A 21,372-nucleotide genomic window follows, 5' to 3' on the forward strand; every position below is an offset into this window, starting at 1 on the left:
TTTGACAGCGGAATCCTGTTCCCTGGAGAAGTCCTCTCCTCTCTCCCATCACCTAAAATCCACATTGACTTTTTAATATTTCATTGTGCACTTGTCAGTGGTTTCACAGCGGTTTGTTTTGCATGATTTACTCAGTGCCCCTGGGCCAAGGCGCCGCCGCAGAAATTCAAGTGTCAGGACTTTTCCTTGTAAAACACGCTTGTTTTTCTTGTTGGGAATAATAGAACCCAAAACCTCAACGCACTCCGGGTCTCCAATGACCTTAGCTTTTTTTTCCATTTCAGCAGGTGTTTATTTTTCCAACGTCTCGTCCGGATCGGTTCACTGAATGGTTGCAATTCTTCCTCCCGCCCGTTACCGCAGAACTGTACTTAGCGTGGATTGAGTCTTGGTTTCTGTGAGAGACGCACTCTATTTGCGCCACTCCCCGAAAACAGCTTCACAATGGCTTCCACATGTCGCCATTGTTGTCAGATCCGAGATCCCAGATCCGACCTGCGTGGCTTCTGATGCCGAGTGCAAATATTTATCCTTCCTGCCTTTTTTTGTCAGCCGCCGCCGTGTCAGAGCGGGGAATAACAAACGGGAAGTGAGCGACGGGGTGTTCTATTTTGGGGGAGACGGAGGTTAAGAGGATGCGAAAAGGGAATTGTGTGTTTTCATTGTTTTTTGGAATTCTCGCCCCCCCCCGTTCGGTGTTTGTGATCCCCGCCTGTCTGTGTGTGATTGCGCCCTCATTTCATCTGCCGCCAAACCCGCCATCATCATCATCATCATCGGCACCGGCGCCTCATTCGGGTGCTAAATGGATGCAAACTCCGCCACCTGCAACAAGTGCTCTTGGGAAGTAATGCAGCGTCACGGCGGAGGTGGCGCACAGTCTGGTGCTTTTTTTTAAAAAAAAAAAAAAAACTTTATTCAAAACTTCATTCATTCAAGAACAGTGGAAGATTTCATGTTGAAAAATATTATTATTTTAACATTTTATTCATACACTTAAGCCTTAATTAGCGTTGATAATTAAAAGAGTGAATTTTTCCCACAAGAAATCATATAAATACAATTAATCCATTTCAGAAAGCCAAAAATTTTAATAAAAATTTTACTCAAATTTTTTTTTACATGAAGAAAACAATTAGAAATTCATATAAATGATGAATGACAGGAAAAACGAACATCCATCCGATGTCACTTCCTGTCCAACAACAAACACAAGCATGAGTCTTATATATTTGGAAATAGGAGTGTAAAGGTGACTATAGGGGTGCTACTTCATGTGTAGAGGGCTCTAATATTGAAAATGTTGCAAATGTTTTCCCACAAGAAATCATGTAAATATAATTAATTTATTTCAAATAAGCCAAAAATGTTAACAAAAAATATGTTTTTTAATAGTTTAACACAAAGAAAACAATTAGAAATTCATATAAATGATGACTGACAGGAAAAATCAACATCCATCCATCCATCCGATGTCACTTCCTGTCCAACAACAAACACAAGCACGAGTCTTATATATTTGGAAATAGGAGTGTAAAGGTAACTATAGGGGTGCTACTTCAAGTCTAGAGGGCTCTAATATTGAAAATGTTGCGAATGTTTTCCCACAAGAAATCATATAAATACAATTAATCCATTTCAGAAAGGCAAAAATATGAACAAAAAATGTTTTTTTTAATAGTTTTACATTAAGAAGACAATTAGAAATTCATATAAATGATGAATGACAGGACAAATGAACATCCATCCATCCATCTGATGTCACTTCCTGTCCAACAGCAAACACAAGCATGAGTCTTATATATTTGGAAATAGGAGTGATAAATATTCGCCCAAAATAACACCAATAATGTTGCGACATGGCCAATGATCTTGCTATGCTAAACACATGTTCCAGGCTAAGGAATTATATTCATTAGCTGGGTGGGTGGGGGGTGGGGGGTGTCCCCTTGTTTTCTGTGCTACTGTGCTAACGATAAGGTTGATTTGTTTGGCACTGTGTGGGATATAATAAAAGCCCCCCCCAGGGGGGATCGTGAAAAAGAGCTATTTCAACCCTTCACGAGGCAAATAAATATCACAATAGCGCAAATTTGCATCCCTGCTGGAAAGCCAACAAAGTGAGATGGGGGGGGGGGGGGTTGAGGTTGTAGAAACTCCCCGCAGGTTTGAGAATGTTTACGGTGCTCGGCCCCATCACAGAAGGCTATCAATCCTCGGGGCTGTTCGATTACAACCTTTTAGCATACTCCAGTAAAATAGCATGTCTTCACTCCTTCGCACACTCCCGCGGGGGCCGGGGGGGGCGGCGGCGGGGGGGGAGATTTATGAGGTATGCTTGGCTTCGTCAAACCTGTCGTGCTTCAGGTCAGCGCTCCACAACCTTTTTGGAACCCAAGAACCCGGCTTGTTTGTGTCAAAACCGTGACAGACTTGGGAGAAACCTAGTCTGGAGGTACCCTCAAGGTTCCCTCCAGGTTCCCTCCAGGTTCCCTCCAGGTTCCCTCCAGGTTCCCTCCAGACTTATGTATCAATGGAGACGACGAAGAAAAGCAACATATCATCTTCTTCTTCTGGGGTTTGTTTTCCACAGACGAGATGACAATAGCGTGCTTTGTGTGTTTGAGTGACAGGCGTAGCGTGTTTTTACCGTACGTTTTGCTACAGGGGTTTGTTTTGGTCGCGGTCAGCGTGGAAAATCTAATCTCGTTGGATGCAAATGACAATAATTCAGTTCCTGTTTTCATTTATTTATTCCTCCACGTCTACTTTTTATATGGACACTCTGGCTAGCTAGTGTAGCATGCAGGACTTTTCCAAAAATTCCCACATTTAGTGTAATTTCATATTTTCTCGGCTAGATTTCCCATTGAAAATTAATTTATTTGATGCCCCCTACTGGTGAAAAATGATGTAACATTCTGTTTACATTACAGAGTGACATGGCTCAACTTTACGGTTGCTGGTTCGATCCAAGATCCAACTCTTTGGTCTGCATTTTTCCATTTTTCCAACATTTCCATGTTTTAAAAGTGTCGCCAACTGGTGAATAATTATTTTAGATTCCGGTGGAATATTGGTGTATATGGAATATCATGCAATATTGGTGGCCTTCCAAGCCAGTATTTGATGGTTCGATCCTACAAAAAAAGGAAAAATTCTCCAAAATGTTCCATAATTGAATATTTTCTCCCATTGAAAATGAATGGGCAATTTCGTGGCAACATGGCTCAGGCAGTCGCGTCATCCCCTCCTAACCTGATGGTTGCTGGTTCGATCCTCAGTCAGTGAAAAGTGTCGCCAACTGGTGAATAATAATTTTACATTCCGGTGGAATATTGGTATATGTGGAATATTATGGAATATTGGTGGCCTTCCAAGCCAGTGGTTGATGGTTCAATCCTACACATTTTGGCCAGAAAATACGCATTTTTCAACCGCTTCAAACCATTCCAAACATCAACTATTAGGAGTTTTCCAAAAAATTCCCACATTTAGTGTAAATTCATATTTTCTCGGCTAGCTTTCCCATTGAAAATTAATTTATTTGATGCCCCCTACTGGTGGAAAATTATTTATTATTTTTTTTTATTATTATTCTGTTTACATGACATGAGGAATGGCTCAACCTTACGGTTGCTGGTTCGATCCAAGATCCCACTCTTCGGTGTGCATTTTTCCATTCCAACATTTCCATTTTTAAAAAGTGTCGCCAACTGGTGAATAATCATTTTACATTCCGGTGGAATATTGGTGTATATGGAATATTATGTAATATTGGTGGCCTTCCAAGCTTGTGGTTGATGGTTCGATCCTCGAAAATACTCCCGCATTTCTGAACCGCTTCAAACCATTCCAAACATCAACTATCGGGAATTTTCTATTTAAAAAAAAACGGAAAAATTCTACATAATTCTTCAAAATTTTCCATAATTGAATATTTTCTATGATACCTATATGTTTCTCATTGAAAATTCATATGTGGGGCAACAGGACTCAGGCGGTCGCGTCGTCCCCTCCTAACCTGATGGTTGCTGGTTCGATCCTCAGTCAACAGTCATTGTACTTAAATGGCTTCCTAAAGTTCTTTTTAACGTTGATCCAAAATGGCGGCCCAACAAACAAAGCATACATTCCTTCCTAGAAGCTGCTGTGATCATTTTGGTTGGATTTTGCTTCATTATCTGTGCGTCGGTGCGTTGCTCGTGTCTATTGATGTTTGGATTCAATCTCAGTGTTTTTTTACGGTTGGGGTGTCCGCCTTAGGAGGTGGCGTTTGTACGCCATAGATTTTCTTGCTGATAGAGAATTAAAAAAAAAAAAAAGTCTCCGCGGGATAAATGAAGTGGCAGATGTTGTGTGATGAACTTGATGGAGGTCTTTGAGGTCGTGTTGGAAAACTTGTTTGGTTTTCCACGCAGCTGGAATTGAGTCCCGCAGCATGGAGATGTTCTTCAGAAGCCATCTTCCCCACACGCTCTATTTGTTTTTGTTGCTCAGAACGCCAGTTTTTGTCATCGGGACACACGTCTGCTTGTGCTTGCGTTTGGTGCTGTCAGTGGGGAGAACGTGCTTCCGTTGGAGATGTTGACAGGTGTGCCTGAAGAAGCAGATGATGTGTTTTCCAGGATTTTTAAGCGTGGGAATTTGGTAGAAATGCAGATTGACTGGGATTCAGATACAAAACCAAATTCTTTTTGGGTCATATTTTCGATTTCGAGTGATTCATTCAGACATCTTCCACGTGTGAAACTCCAACGAAGGTCGCCTTTTGGTTCTTTTTTCAACATGATAATAAAATTTACGGTGAATTAAACGCATCATTGACAGCCTTCATGTAAACAGAGTTGGACCAGGTTAAAACTATCAAATAACCAGACAGCATCGTCCCCGGACCGGTCATTGGATCGGTCAAGGGTTAATGGTTCGGGCGCCATCAGAGCAGGCATGGAGGTCGGCGTCTTGTCTGCTCGCACGTCCATCTTTTCACCACGCAACCGATTCCGGAGACACATTTTCACAACATATAGCGGTGTCGTGTCGAGTGTAGCGTGCAGAAGGTAATTTATCATAAGAAAATGTTAACATATTTTCTGCGTTATGCACACACAGAGGGTGGAATCGAACTTGGGTCTCCTAGCTATGAGTCCTCCGTGCTAACCACTCGGTTATATTTGTAAATAAATTATTTTGATGCTTAAAAAATGTGTTTATGTTGGTATAGTTGTTTGGATATTTAAGTTGCCACAAAAGCCTGAAATGTAGTCTAGTTGGGAGCTGATATTTTCCTGAAACTTACCAATGTTGTACTGCTGATTACTATTCATTCATTCATTTTCTACCGCTTACCATCACAAGGGTCGCAGGGGGTGCTGGAGCCTATCCCAGCTGTCTTCGGGCGAGAGGCGGGCCAGCCAATCACAGGGCACATATAGACAAACAACCATTCACACTCACATTCATACCTACGGACAATTTGGAGTCGCTAATTAACCTAGCATGTTTTTGGAATGTGGGAGGAAACCGGAGTCCCCGGAGAAAACCCAACGCAAGAACATGCAAACTCCACACAGAGGGTGGAATCGAACTCGGGTCTCGTAGCTGTGAGTCCTATGCGCTAACCACTCGGTTATATTTGTAAATAAATTATTTTGATGCTAAAAAAATGTGTTTATGTTGGTATAGTTGTTTGGATATTTGAGCCGACACAAAAGCCTGAAATGTAGTCTAGTTGGGAGCTGATATTTTCCTGAAACTTTTGGTATGTCCCCGGTCTATTCAGCCAAAGGGGTTGTCTTTGGAAAAATGGCTGGCATTGAATGAGTTGGCCATGAAGAAGAGTCGAAGTAAGATATATAATGTTTATTACTCCTAATATTTCCACTGGATAATCCTACTGTAGTATCCAGTCGCAAACTTCCAAATAATTCCGTGTCCTAAACGCAGCAGCATGACAATACTGTAGCATTCCTAGAAATGATCCGACTTGGTCCTGCCGTAAATGATCCCTCGGTGCAATTTGCTGTGGCGTAATTGGACGTTATTAAATATGTTGTACTTTTCCAGGTCCAAAATAGTACACGGTACTATAAGGTCAATTTGCCGTGTGTTGGATGACATGGAATATTTTTTTTCCAGGTTTTATTTGCAGTTGCGAGGCAACTAATAATAAGCATAAAGACCTTATTTTTGTACAAATCAGGGTCTAAAGACTTGTGGTGTCTTTGGCAGGCATGGAGCCGTGGATGTTCCGGTTCAAGGCAGAGGGCACCGTGGATTACTCGCAGCTGACCTTTGACCCCGGCCAGAACGAACTGATTGTGGGTGCCAGGTAAATGTCTAAAAATATTTTCTCTTTTTTTATCAATCATGTCGGATTTTAATGCGCTTCATTGGTGCGCCGCGTGAGGGTAACTTCTCCAGATGTTTTTGAAAGTTTGGCGACATACTCGGTGGATATAATCGCAAGTAATATCCTCGGGGATGATGTCATTTTTAACAAGTGACTGTTTAAATTGCTACCAGAGTAGGATAGAATACCTCAAATATGTACTGTATATATATATATATATATATACTGTATATACTGTACAGTGGGGAGACTAAGCAAAAAAAAAAATAGATTCAGTTGAGTCTTCACTGCCGACTTTGAAGGGCTGTCAAGCGTCTTAGCGGCGAAAAGGTGATGAGCTCGGACGGCGGATGGCGGCAAGCTGGGTTAGACATGCTGGTGATAATGGAAGGGAAGACGGATCGATGCAAATATCAATACGGTCAAAGACAGAGACATGGCTGACGGCCTCGCTTCAGGAAGCCTGGCAGAGCTCCGCGAGAGCGCTAACTGTGAATACGTGCGGGATCAATTCCATGAAAACGATCCAGCTATCCATTGATTTTTTTTTTTATATGCCTATGTATGTTCGGGTTCCGAATATCCAGTCTTCTAGGTCCAATTCAAGTTGTTCCCTTTAGTATTTCACAGTTATGGGCATGCCTTGGAACACCTTACCAGTAAATTTCCTCCAGTTTCTGCTTCCGTCCATCCTCCTACGAAGCACCGTCTGTGAAATAAGCCACTACGCAGCCAGACATTCCTTGGATTGGCATTACTTCCTATGGGAAAACAAACTGCTTGGTTTTTCAGACATTTCGGTTAGCCTTCGGTTAGCCACAGAGCTCTGTGAGAGCGCTAACTATGAATATGTGCGCGTCGACGTGTGGGATCGATTCCATGAAAACGATCCATCTATCCATTGATTTTTTTTTTTATGCCCATCTGTGTTCCGAATATCCAGTCTTCTAGGTCCAATTCAAGGATATCAATTTGTTCCCAGACATGATTCTTCTAGTATGTCACAGTTATGGGCATGCCTCGGACACCCTACCAATTGGGTGTCCAGGAGCTCCAATTTCCTCCAGTTTCTGCTTCCGTCCATCCTCCTACGAAGCACCGTCTGTGAAATAAGCCACTACGCAGCCAGACATTCCTTGGATTTGCATTACTTCCTATGTGCGCGTCGCCATGTGGGATCAATTCCATGAAAACGATCCATCTATCCATTGATATAATTTTTTTATGCCTATATGTGTTCAGGTTCCGAATATCCAGTCTTCTAGGTCTTCAACCACGTTCCAATTCAAGTATATCAAGTTGTATATCAGACATAATCCTTTTAGTATGTCACAATTATGGGCATGCCTTGGACACCTTACCAGTAAGGCGTCCAGGATCTGTTCGGAATATCCAGTCTTCTGGGTCTTCGGCCACGTTCCAATTCAAGTATATCAAGTTGTATATCAGACATAATCCTTCTAGTATGTCACAGTTATGGGCATGCCTTGGACACCTTACCAGTAAGGCGTCCAGGATCTGTTCCGAATATCCAGTCTTCTGGGTCTTCGGCCACGTTCCAATTCAAGGATATCAATTTGTTCCCAGATATAATCCCTTTCATATATCACAGTTATGGGCATGCCTGGAACACCGTACCAGTAAGGCGTCCGGGATCTCCAATTTCCTCCAGTTTCCGCTTCCGTCCATCCTCATACGAAGTACCGTCTGTGAAATAAGCCACTACGCAGACATTTGCATTACTTCCTATGGGAAAATGTTTTTTCAGACATTCCGGTTTTCGTCTGACCCGTTAGAGATGAAAACCAGCCTCCACAGCACAGTGAAATATTGATCTTGCTTGTTTTTTTTTTTGTCAAAGCTCTGTGAGAGCGCTAACTATGAATATGTGCGCGTCGACATGTGGGATCAATTCCATGAAAACGATCCATCTATCCATTTATTTTTTTTTTATGCCTATACGTGTTCGGGTTCCGAATATCTAGTCTTCTAGGTCCAATTCAAGGATATCAAGTTGCATATCAGATATCACAGTTATGGGCATGCCTTGGACAACTTACCAGTAAGGCGTCCAGGAGCTCCAATTTCCTCCAGTTTCTGCTTCCGTCTGTGAAATAAGCCACTACGCAGCCCGACATTCGCTGGATTTGCATTACTTCCTATGGGAAAATGGTTTTTCAGACATTCCGGTTTTCGTCTGACCCGTTAGAGATGAAAACCAGCCTCCACAGCACAGTGAAATATTGATCTTGCTTGTTTTTTTTGTTTTTTTTTTAAGACAAAAATATAATAAGACGTGATTTCCCTGCTTCATGTCAGGAAAAAAATGTGAAATAGACTGTCGGTAATTTAAAAGTCACCAGGAGAAAATGATGGCTGTTCTCCCGGGGTGTCCTTGTGGTAATATCGCCGGCCTGATACATTGTTGGTCAATACTAAATTATTTCTTTACCGCCGTATTTCCAGGAACGCAATCGCTCTTGAAGAGAGGCGAGTCAATGAAATCATTTGTCGGCTTGCTAAAGTCGAAGCGCTCGAGGCGAAGGAGGTGCAAAGTTTCAGTCAAAGCTGAGATTTTCTCTGGTCGGCTGCTTCGGTATTAAATACAAATCGTCAACACGCCAAACATTTAACTCGTTTCATATTTCCCCATTCATCTTTAAAGGAACGCGCACCGAACTCGTGAATTTCCAAGCAGCGGTTCCTTTTAAACATGTTGACATCCTTGAAATAGTTTTCACGTTTCAACTTCCTGTTTACCTCCAGGATGAAAATCCCTCCCCCCCTCGGAATATTCTCCGATTTAGATGTATTTATCTGGAATAACACACCTCGCTTGCTTCCCTCTGTTCCTTTCAGAAATCACCTCTTTCGTCTCAATCTGGAGGATTTGACACTGATCCAGGTGAGTGCAAACTTTCTTCCACACTCAGATCTTCTCTTTTGGAGGGAGCCTCCGTCTGCCCGCGCACTTTTATTCGCGGCATTTCCGAGCGTAACAAACACTTTGCATGCAAAATGGAGTTAGCTGCCAGCCCCCGTGACTTAAAGCTGTCACGTTTTTTTTTCATTTTTTGAAATAGCTTTACATTTCACACGTGGCGGCGCCTTCCCATCTGCCGGAGTGACAGCTGGATCGCTTGTCAGTGCTGCGGGTTGACACGCAAGGGAGGGAAAGAGTTGTTATATAAAGTCTTATCGCTTGTAATGCCCCTCCATGTGCAAATCCAATGTGGCGTATTCGTGACGCTGTGGAATTTCTTTCATATTCTGCTGCTATTTTTCATTCACAACACTTTTGCTGAGCGGAGCGTGTTAGCTTCAGGGGTTCCGGCTTAAGCCGCTGTGTCCGGTGACGAAAATATGATTGGGATAGGACGGCTGGACTGTATCTTCGTTTTACCGGAACACAAACCGAACCCAGACAAAGTGACAAAAAAAGCAAGGTGCCCGTCATGCAGCCCAGGGGTTCTCCATAGCTTGTGGATCATTTGTCATTGGCTTGAGGCAAAAAAAAAATGATATCAAACTACCAAGACCAGGGATCTTGGGTTCTAAAAGGTTGGTGTCCACTGGTTTAGAGTATGGAACAGTTCAATGAGATGCTGAAGAACAGACTCGCATGCCCAGACAACCATGGCTGCTTGAATCAGGTGATAGGAATATGGAGAACGTCTACACAGAGTACTGTGATATTTGTCATTATATGTAACACCTGAGGGTGCCTCGTGTAAATTAGTAATGTAATGTAATGTAGTCAAAAAAATGTTAAAAAAATGTCAAAAAATGTCAAAAAAATGTCAAAAAAAATTAAAAAAAAAAAATGTAAAAAAAAAAAAATCAAAAAATATCCAAAAGAACCGGGATATAACATTCCCACTTTTGGACAGATTTAGTAGAGATACTCAATTGTTTTAGGCCACCATTAAATTTCTACAAGTACACACAATCTACACTGCAATAATAATATATAATAATCATTATGATATTATTAATTAGCCTATTATTATTACTATCATTATTTTTCTTCTGATTATTACTAGCTGCCAGTAGTAAAATTAGTAGTAAAAAATCGTACAGTACTATTTTTTATCCGCCCCCCGCCCCCGCCCTCCATTAGTAGTAAAAGTACTAGTAGTAGTAGGCTAGTATTAGCTTGCTTATTAGCTTAATTATTTGCCTGCTTTTGCTCTATTATATAAAATTTGTAGGACATTTTTTTTGTCAAAAAAATTAAAAAAATAAATTTAAAAAAATCTATAAAAAATATCAAATTATTTAGGGGGGCTTAAGAATATTTTAGTAGGCCGAAGCCCCCCCTAAAATAGGCCTCATGACTTTATTATGTTGTTTTATTATGGTCGTGTTTCTTCTGCTTGTTTATCCACGTGTGGGATCCAATAGGAAACCCACACAAATAGCATCCATCCCAGGGGGAAACGTGAGGGTGAGAGTGGGGGGGTGGGCGTGCAGTCCCAGTTAGCAGCTCAGTGACTTCCTTAAGGGTACCTGGCAGTGTTCAGGAACAAAACTGGCATCTCTCCAGCAACCGCTATTCTCCTGCAGGTGTCTGGTGGCGGGTTTATGGGCACACATCCTCCACTGCCCCTCGTAGCGCTAAACCTTTCAGGTCCTGCAGAGTTAGTATCCAGACTCGCTTTATTTGTTGGTGGGAGCAGGGAAAAGGCGTCTTTGATGGGTCGGCGGGGCCTGATGTTTGCCATTTTATACCCCGGGAGAACCAGGACAGAGCCGGGGAAACGGTGGAAAAGCAAGGCAGCAGGGGAAAGAGAAATGGCTCAGTGGGACAAAAACAAAAGAGCAAGGAGTCGTGTTGACGCCTGGAAAGGAAGATGAGAAAAAATGATGAAATGACATAAGAGGATAGGTTTGTTTGTGGAAAGAAGGAAGGAAGGAAGAGTCGGGGGGGGAGTTTGGATGCATGCACATGCTTTTTGAAGATCCGGCTTCCTTCATCATCCGTCCGTCTTTAATCCATCCTGCTCAGCGGGATTCAACAAGGAGATTTCCGCCAATCCCATCAATCAATGCCTCATTTCCAGACGGCAACTTGTTCACCTGGTCAGATGAAAGGAGGATCCAAGACCTTCTCAAACGGCTTCAACTCGGCTAGTGTCAGGAATACCTTTTTTTTTTTTTTTACCTTTGATCTTTTTGGGGGGGCTTTTCAAGCTTTTTGCAACAGTAATTCAAACTATAAGAATGTATTTTTGAATGTTTTTTTTAATATTATAAATATATACCTTTAGCTTTTTAGATTATGATTTTTTTTCAATGTTTTTTATATTTGTGTGAAAACACACCCATTAAAAAAACTATATTGCATTTATTATTTATTAAATTAAAATATTTTTTATGTACATTTGTAATATAAAAACTATTTTAAAATGTGTTTATGTATTTATAATTTATATTATTAAATATTTTATTTATTTTTATTAATTTATTTTATTTTAAAAATAATAGATTTATTTTATTAAATCTCTATTATTATTAAATTAAATAATTTTATTTTCCAATAATTTTTTTAGTTTACAAGAAAATATTAAAAAAATATATTTAATATTTTTAAAATATATTCAATATTTTTTAAATATATTCAATATTTTTAAAAATATAGTCAATATTTTTAATATTAAAAACTTAATATTTTTATTTGTGCTTTATATACAAAAGCACATATAAAAATATAAACATGTCATAATACGAGACTACATTTTTCCAACCCTTCCAAATGACACCACTGTGGACAGTAATGGAGGAAGCAGGCTTCGGACCACCAACCCCCCGCTCTCCTGCCTGAGCCCCTGCCGCCCTTTTTATGCACCCTTTTTAAAATGACCGGTGCGCTCGCACCTGCTTTGCATTTGACTGCAGCAGATTGTCTGAGTCGGGCAGAAGAGTGCTGAATTTTAAAGAGCGCAGGTGCTCCTCTGACATTTAACACCTTTTCAAGTATTTGCTTTTCCTTCTGTGGTTTCTCGTCTGCCTTCAAACGGGATGCATTCAAATTTGATGGGCTCCCTCGCTACATTCACATATTTAAAACTTGGATATTGGATTCATTGTATTCAGTGCCTGTTGATTGGACTTTATGCTCAAGGTGGCATCGGGCAAAAAACCATCCTTGGCCACACAATTAGGTACTAGGGATGCCCGATAATATCGACAGCATAGCATAAAAATGAGATATTGCTTTCTATCTATCATTTTTTTTGTAAAATAATTTTTGTAAATTAGTTCTAGACCCGGCTATAATAAGTGAATTTCAATAAAATATTAATATTTTTGTAGTTGAGGCATAGAACAACCATCTAAATATGTTTTTTTAACATTATTAGAGCCCTCTGGACATGAAATAACACCCCTATAGTCACAGTTACACTTCTATTCTCCAATATAGTAAACATAATAAGAGAAAATAAGACACTTAAGACATAAATAAGACGCTTGCTTGTGTGTGTTGCCGCAAATGTCTTCCTGTGTGAGTGGAACTGAATGCGGCGCAATCAGGAAGTGACCTCAGCATAATTTAGAGCCCTTTAGACATGAAATAACACCCCTATAGTCACTTTAACCAATATCGTATACATAAGAAGTGAAAACAACACATACATAAGACATATTATAGCCTCAAACATTCCTTTTTCATGTACTTTTAATCGGGGTATTCTTTAATCATCAATTAATTAATTAATTGATTAAATTCAAAGAATAAGTTGCAGCAACATGTTTGGTTGTAGTTCTAAATAAGTTTTTTTTTGCATAATTTAGAGCCCTATAGACATGAAATAACACCCCTATAGTCACTTTTACACATTTTAACCAATATCGTATACATAAGACATATTATAGCCTCAAACATTCCTTTTTCATGTACTTTTAATCGGGGTAATATTTAATCATCAATTAATTAATCGATTAAATTCAATGAATAAGTTGCAGCAACATGTTTGTTTGTAGTTCCAAATACAAACAATACAAACAAACAATACAAACATTTTTTTGCATAATTTAGAGCCCTTTAGACATGAAATAACACCCCTATAGTCACTTTTACACATTTGAACCAATATCGTATACATTTGGTTGTAGTTCTAAATACTTAGCTTTGAGTTGTTTTAGCTGGGCCGAAAACGGAACGAACCAGGAACCCGAGGTTTGATGCTCGTTAAGTTTTGGACAGTAACTGAAATATTCGGGAAAATGTAACCTCGAAAGTCACACGGGATTCGAACCGCCGTGGTGCATGACGTCCCGAATTTTACACAAATTCAACTCGGCAACTGAACAGATTTTGGACCTATATCCAATATAAATGTCCGATCGGGGCACCTTTACTACTGGTACTACTCATGGTACTACACTGGTACTACTAGGTTTACCCCATGAATTGTATTGTAAGCTGCTGATTTTCACCCATTTTTTTACAAGACTTGCATGGAACGTGTGGTGCAAAGTGTGGAAAATGATCCTAAAGGAGCGCCGCCATACGCTTGTCTTGGCGATTTCACCCCTTAGCAGTCAGCCAGCATCAGCTTTGTGTTTGAATTGAAAGGATAAATGAGCACGGTTACATGTATTACATATTTATGACAGCCGTGACGCGCGTTTGACACGTCAACACAACACGTATCCTTTGTAGCTTGGGGGGGGGGGGCCGTCAAGTATCGACTCAAATGGAATGGCGGGGAGATTTCGGAAGAGTTGAAGTGGCGAAGGGCGGCACGGCCGGTCGAGTGGTTAGCACGCAGACCTCACAGCTAGGAGACCAGGGTTCAATTCCACCCTCGGGCATCTCTGTGTGGAGTTTGCATGTTCTCCCCGTGCATGCGTGGGTTTTCTCCGAGTACTCGGGTTCCTCCAACATTCCAAAAACATGCTAGGTTAATTAGCGACTCCAAATTGTCCATAGGTATGAATGTGAGTGTGAATGGTTGTTTGTCTATATGTGCCCTGTGATTGGCTGGCCACCAGTCCAGGGTGTACCCCGCCTCTTGCCCCAAGAAAACAGCTGGGATAGGCTCCAGCACCTCCCCGACCCTTGTGAAGATAAGCAGTAGAAAATGAATGAATGATGTTCTCATTGGGAGTGACCAGGATGGATAGGATCAAGAACAAGTCGGATAAGCGATAGAAATTGAATGAATGAATAGTTAGAACACAAAAAAAACTGTTTAAATTGCTTATTTTCTGACCTGTGTACTCCTATCGAGCAGCTACACACAATAACTGGCACAGAAAGCTTTCTAGATCTTCTAGTTTCTCTCTGTGCGGAGTTTGCATGCGTGGGTTTTCTCTGCCGACTCCGGTTTCCTCCCACATTCCAAAAACATGCTAGGTTAATTAGCGACTCCAAATTGTCCATAGGTATGAATGTGAGTGTGAATGGTTGTTTGTCTATATGTGCCCTGTGATTGGCTGGCTGGCCACCAGTCCAGGGTGTACCCCGCCTCTCGCCCGAAGACAGCTGGGATAGGCTCCAGCACCAGCACCCCCCGCGACCCTCGTGAGGAAAAGCGGTAGAAAATGAATGTGGCGAAAGTAAGACCCCGGACCTCCAAAGAGTCCTGCCTTTGGTCGGGATGATTGGAGTTGACATCTGCTACTTTTCATGTTTTTATTCCCGCAGCCTGAAGTGGTTTTTCTCGCTTCCAACCCCCACGCTTCCTTATCTCCAAAACCTTGACAATAGCAACCGGAATGTTGTTCTTCTCCTTGGCCCACTTTGAACCAGAAACAAGAACTTTGGTCAACTTAGAGGACATCCAACAGCCAGTATATATTTATATATTCTCAAGGGAGCGTCCCAGACGTCAGTAAAGTGGAACCTTAGGGTTAGCATTGAATATGGATGCCGACATTTTTCTTGTCGTGTTATTAATGCACCGTGTGACTCCAGATGTCATGTATTTTTATCACAAAACATATATATTTTTTTCCAATATCCGTTTATGTCAGCCTCAGCACACACAAAATCCTCAAACTGGAATACCCACGCTTGCCAATGTGGGATGGGAAGTCACAGCCAGCTGCTTTATTATTCATTAAATCATTCATTTTCAATAAAATATAAACAATAAACTAGTAGGAAAATTAAACGGGAAAAATAGAATTAGAAATAGAATAGAAAAAATTGCCAACGAAATATTGTTGCCTGGCTCCCATATAATAATAAATAATAATGTGGAGAATAAATAGATGACATCAAATATGAATTTGAAATATGAACATACAGCGTAAACAGTAATTTGTACAAATAATTAAAAAAATTTAAAATTAAAAATGATCAAAGTTAACATTTTATAAAAAATAATGTGAAAATATCAAGATAAAAAAAGTATATATATTCTAAAAATAATAAAATATGTAATTTTAGTAGCATACTTGAATATCAGAAATAGAAAATATATATTTTTTATGCAAAATTTTGGAAAAAATTGGGGTGGGAAAAAGTTATAATATTATGGGAATGAAATCCAACCATCCATTTTTTTATGCTGCTTATCCTCACAAGAGTGGCGGGGGTGCTGGAGCCTATCCCAGCTGCTGTTTTCGGGCGAGAGGCGGGGTACACTCTGGACTGGTCGCCAGCCAGCCAATCACAGGGCACATATAGACAAACAACCATTCACACTCACATTCATACCTATGGACAATTTGGAGTCGCTAATTAACCTAGCATGTTTTTTTCCCCGAAGAAAACCCACGCATGCACGGAGAGAACATGCAAACTCCACACAGAGATGGCCGAGGGTGGAATCGAACCCAGGTCTCCCAGCTGTGTGGCCACTCTCCACCGTGCATCCAAACGAAAGATTCATTCATTCATTCATTTTCTACCGCTTATCCTCACGAGGGTCGCAGGATTGCTGGAGCCTATCCCAGCCAATCACAGGGCACATATAGACAAACAACCATTCACACTCACATTCATACCTATGGACAATTTGGAGTCGCTAATTAACCTAGCATGTTTTTGGAATGCGGGAGGAAACCGGAGAAAACCCATGCATGCAAACTCTACACAGAAATGGCCGAGGGTGGGATTGAATTCGGGACTCCTAGCTGTGAGGTCCGCGCGCTAACCACTCGACCCGCCGTGCACCCCGCTGCTTTATTAATGGAAGATATTTATGACACAATTATTTTGTTTCCACGGTTAAACAGCATGTGGCAGTTAAACCAAGCTGGGCCCTTATTACAAGTCAGCGGGCAACATAAAACAACACAGCCACACCCAGCATGCTCTGCTAAACTCAGCTAATTTGTATCGGCCAATCCACAATTACGTTAACCCGATAATCTGTGCACTTAGATCGTTGTTATAAATGGGTGTAGTGTGTGTATTCATGGTTTGAAAATTTGCCAAAAACTTACCACTTCCACACGGATAGGGAGGATAACTATTAACAGTTATTTAACCTTTAACATGAACATTAATGAAACGTAACATTTTTTTCCATACAGCATCCATATCAAACATTAAACTTTCATATCAAGGTGGGGGCCTCAAAGTAGTGTCCTGCGGGCCACATTTGGCCCGCGGGCCGCGTGTTTGAGACCCCTGCTCTAAAGTCCTCCCAAAGCACGGAATGCAAATACAAAGACCGTCTGAATAGTAAATATTGTGCCGCAAGCATCGAAACATAGCAATGTGCGGAATTCCCGAGTCCGAGCTGTCCATCTTTTCACATCAGTCCGACGTCTCCTCATGGCGAGACATGGAGTCAGACAGCTGCCAGCGGAGAACGTGCACCACGGACCTCCTCCTTCAATTCCAATGCTCCTCACTCGCTCCGCTAACGACTTTGTCCTGCCCCGCATCCACAAGTCTTCCTCATCCCGTCTATCCTGTTTAGTGTCCTTTGTTGGATTTTCATCCCGTTTTATTTATGTATCCGTGTGTCTGTCCTGTCCTTGTTTGCTATTTATCCCCCCCCCCCCCCCGTGTTTGCTCGCTCCTCGCTCACTCAGTGTCTGCACGGCGCCCACGGCTTGCTAACAATCACACTCCGGTTTGAAGGCTGACAAGAGGCTCGGGCAAAGTGATGAATCATCTCCGAGAACCGCTCACCCACTGTAGTAGCACTTGAGTGACACGCTCCACGTCTCCGCGGAGTGGCACCTCACGCCGCAGGGAATCCACACCTAGCATAGCGTCATTAACGCTATACCTTTAATTGGAATCCAGCGGAGAAATGGAACGGAATCCCTGCAAAAAGCTAGCATCTTAAAATTGGTACCGTGATGACTTTGACTTGGGCTGCACGGTGGTCGAGTGGTTAGCGCGCAGGCCACACAGCTAGGAGACCTGGGTTCGATTCCACCCTCGGCCATCTCTGTGTGAAACCCGTGCATGCGTGGGTTTTCTCCGGGTACTCCGGTTTCCTCCCACATTCCAAAAACATGCTAGGTTAATTAGCGACTCCAAATTGTCCATAGGTATGAATGTGAGTGTGAATGGTTGTTTGTCTATATGTGCCCTGTGATTGGCTGGCCACCAGTCCAGGGTGTACCCCGCCTCTCGCCCCAAGAAAACAGCTGGGATAGGCTCCAGCACCTCCCCGACCCTTGTGAAGATAAGCGGTAGAAAATGAATGAATTATGTTCTCATTGGGAGTGACCAGGATGGATAGGATCAAGAACAAGTAGGATAAGCGATAGAAATTGAATGAATGAATAGTTAGAACACAAAAAACTGTTTAAATTGCTTATTTTCTGACCTGTGGTACTCCTATCGAGCAGCTACACACAATAACCGGCACAGAAAGCTTTCTAGATCTTCTAGTTTCTCCATCTCTTTCGGTAATTTGTCCATGGAATTAACCCCCACCTGGCCCCTCCACCGGGTATGCTCACTCCACTGTGATTGGTCACACTCCCACCTGTTTCACTGGCCACCAGTCCAGAGTGTACCCCGCCTCTCGCCCGAAAACAGCTGGGATAGGCTCCAGCACCCCTTGTGAGGATAAGCGGTAGAAAATGAATGAATGATTGACTTGACTTTGAGGTTTTTTTTTTTTCGGGAGGTTTATTCAACAGTGTGCACAAAAAGACTCCTCCGCATGCAAGTCTGAGCTTTTCTTCCGGTCACTCACTCACCTGGAGGGTCGTTGTAAAGTCGAGTCAATATGGTAATCTTATTTAAATCCGCTTTTGCTTAAAAGTTTGTTGTGGTGTCGCTATTTAGCTTCATATGATCCACTTCATTACCATCCCGTCATCTTCGGCTTCTGTTCCTCTAAGCTGCAGGAAGTGGATCCTTTCACAATAGAAGCGTTTCCACGGCAGCCAGATTAATGACAATAACGACACAACGGCTGAACAATTGCAGGTTAATGAGCTTTTAATGTTGGCTAATGACGCCTTGATGGCGGGGCTATGGGATAAAGGGGCTAGCTTGACTCGCGTCCCCGTTTTAAATATGGAACGACATCACTAGGGAGTCCAAAAATGGACTTTTGATGATAAACGGCAAACATCATGATAAAAGCGTTCGTTTCGAGTCCGAGGCCGCTTCCGCCGGGTCACAAAACGGTGCAATTTCGGAGGGGGAAAGGCGGCAGCCCGGCTCGCATTAATAGGCAATATCCTCTTTATTAAATGGTACCAGACTCCCTTAGCTTAGCTTAGCTTAACTTCCTAACAACGCCACAAACTTATATACGCAGATTCATTCATTCATTCATTTTCTACCGCTTTTCCTCACGAGGGTCGCGGGGGGTGCTGGAGCCTATCCCAGCTGTCTTCGGGCGTAAGGCGGGGTACACCCTAGACTGGTCGCCAGCCAATCACAGGGCACATATAGACAAACAACCATTCACACTCACATTCATACCTATGGACAATTTGGAGTCGCCAATTAACCTAGCATGTTTTTGGAATGTGGGAGGAAACCGGAGTACCCGGAGAAAACCCACGCATGCACGGGGAGAACATGCAAACTCCACACAGAGATGCCCAAGGGTGGGATTGAACCCTGGTCTCCTAGCTGTGAGGTCTGTGCGCTAACCCCTAGACCACCGTGCCGCCCTGTACGCAGATTCTTGCAAAGAAAATAAACTTAAAAATAACAACGCTTCCACGAAAGGTCACGAGAAATTGGAGGACGCTGGTGTCTTCACCTAATGTCAACCATCTCAGCCTCACACTTAAACGGCGGGGGATACTTTCAAATTTTTTTTTTTTTTTTAAACACCCCCCACCCCCCACCCTCTATTGCATAAATCAAATTGGCATTCTGCTGTGTGCACTCTCGCCTCCCGCTTCTTGAGGTCTGCTCTTGGCGTGCACTTTAATTGGATTCTGTGTCTGTATTTAACATGTGTGTGTGTGTGTGTGTGTGTGTGTGTGTGTGTGTGTGTGCATAAAGCCAAATTCATACACGCTTTAATGCATCCCGCCTATCAATCTGCATGCAGAAATCAGCCATGCAGCCGACGTATCGAAGTCATCTGTGTAGCCTGTCATTATTTCTCTATCTTCTTCTTCTGTTGACAAATGTAAGTAGTGTGAAAGTTCTCTGGGTCTGATATTGTTTTGTTGAGTGTTCTTTCACCCCCCCCCCCCCCACCCCTCACTCCACCTCTTCAAGTACTTCATGCTGACATGATGGTGATTTTCTTTTTCTTGACCTGAAAATGCTTCATAGGGAGCCTGATGATCCTTTTCTTGTTCCTTTCTTGCAGGAGGCTGAGTGGCACTGTGATGAGTTCACCAAGGGAGCCTGCTTCAGCCGTGGAAAGTCTGAGGTACGTCGCTCAAGTCTGGCCGGTTTGAAGTGTCGCCGTGATGGCGTGATAGCGTTGTAGCCTCTGCTTTGTGTCAGCCAGCCCGAATTAAGTCCGCATGCGTCTTGTTGGGGGGGCGACATTGACAGTTTTAAAGACCGCTTTTCATTCATCAGATTACAATTGAATGCATCACATAATCAGTTCACAGTTCCACATGTCCGAAAGGAGTAGGAAGAAGCAAAGCTTATTAAATCCTACCCCTCCATCTGGTACTTTTACAATCAGTAACTGTTAAATTATATTAGGAAAGCAGGAAGTGAACAAATGTAACAAAATTAAACTAAAATAATAAAAAATAAAAAAAATAAAAAATAAAACTTAAATTATATTAGGAAAGCAGGAAGTGAACAAATGTAAGTTTTATTTTTTATTGTTTTTATTATTTTAGTTTAATTTTTTATTTATTTTACTTTATTTTATTAATTTTATTTTTTTTTATTTTGAAAATGTAAATTTTTTGAAAATTTTTGTATTAATTTTTTCGTCACGTACCGAAATACGAGGTGATGACCAGCCAATGACATAATGGGTACCATAGTAAGTGTCAATATAGTGATATATATAGCACATCATGACTGGTTCAAGACTCTTCATCCTTGTATTTAGCAAACATTTTTAGCTAATTGGTTATTTTTAGCCTTATGCATTATTTTAGCTGTTTGTAGATGAACTATATCAGCAAGTTGAAGTATTTGTGATTTTAGTTAGTATGTTTTTTGTAGGCGGCATTATGAATTATCCTTACTGACCTTTTTTTGCAGTACATTTAGTGAGTGAATACCCCATATTTCCACACAATAAGTAAGATATGGTAGAACCAGAGAGAAAAATGGAAATGGTTCCATTTTTATCATGGGACCAAAAACAAATAACCGTTATCTGACAGAACAAAGCTGCCGTTTGTCGGGTTTAATCCGGTCTTTTCATCTGTGAGTACAATTCCCCAACTCTCGTATGGCAAAACACGCCCTTCAATGACGTAAAGGTCTGATATAGTACGTGACTCGAATAGCAGTGGATACATCTTTTACTTATCCAAGGTCAGAACCAGGGACCCTGGTTCTTTCGACCGGTCGGACATACCGCAAACACCTTGCCGGGGACTTAAACTCGGTACTACTATCGGTACTTAAACTCTTTCACTTGGGACAGCATCCTGTTCCCGAGTCAGGGATGATGTTCCACCCTTTTCCAGCCTAGTAC

The 21,372-nt window shown here is 41.7% G+C and overlaps 1 protein-coding gene across 8 annotated transcripts in view; it reads left to right on the plus strand.

Annotated features, from left to right (window-relative positions):
- sema5a (sema domain, seven thrombospondin repeats (type 1 and type 1-like), transmembrane domain (TM) and short cytoplasmic domain, (semaphorin) 5A) overlaps positions 1-21,372 on the plus strand; it is a 157,661-nt gene that overhangs the window by 60,536 nt on the left and 75,753 nt on the right. For all 8 annotated transcript variants that reach the window (XR_009120672.1, XM_058060784.1, XM_058060786.1 and 5 more), the window contains 3 exons: positions 6,232-6,331; positions 9,212-9,257; positions 20,065-20,127. Coding sequence is in view for 7 of the 8 variants with exons in the window: in XM_058060784.1 (XP_057916767.1) it covers positions 6,232-6,331; positions 9,212-9,257; positions 20,065-20,127 (209 nt within the window). In the remaining variant the exon portion in view is untranslated. The remainder of the gene's footprint in view (positions 1-6,231; positions 6,332-9,211; positions 9,258-20,064; positions 20,128-21,372) is intronic.

Source organism: Doryrhamphus excisus, chromosome 21 (assembly GCF_030265055.1).
Source record: "Doryrhamphus excisus isolate RoL2022-K1 chromosome 21, RoL_Dexc_1.0, whole genome shotgun sequence".
In the NCBI taxonomy this organism is placed as follows: Eukaryota; Metazoa; Chordata; class Actinopteri; order Syngnathiformes; family Syngnathidae; genus Doryrhamphus; species Doryrhamphus excisus.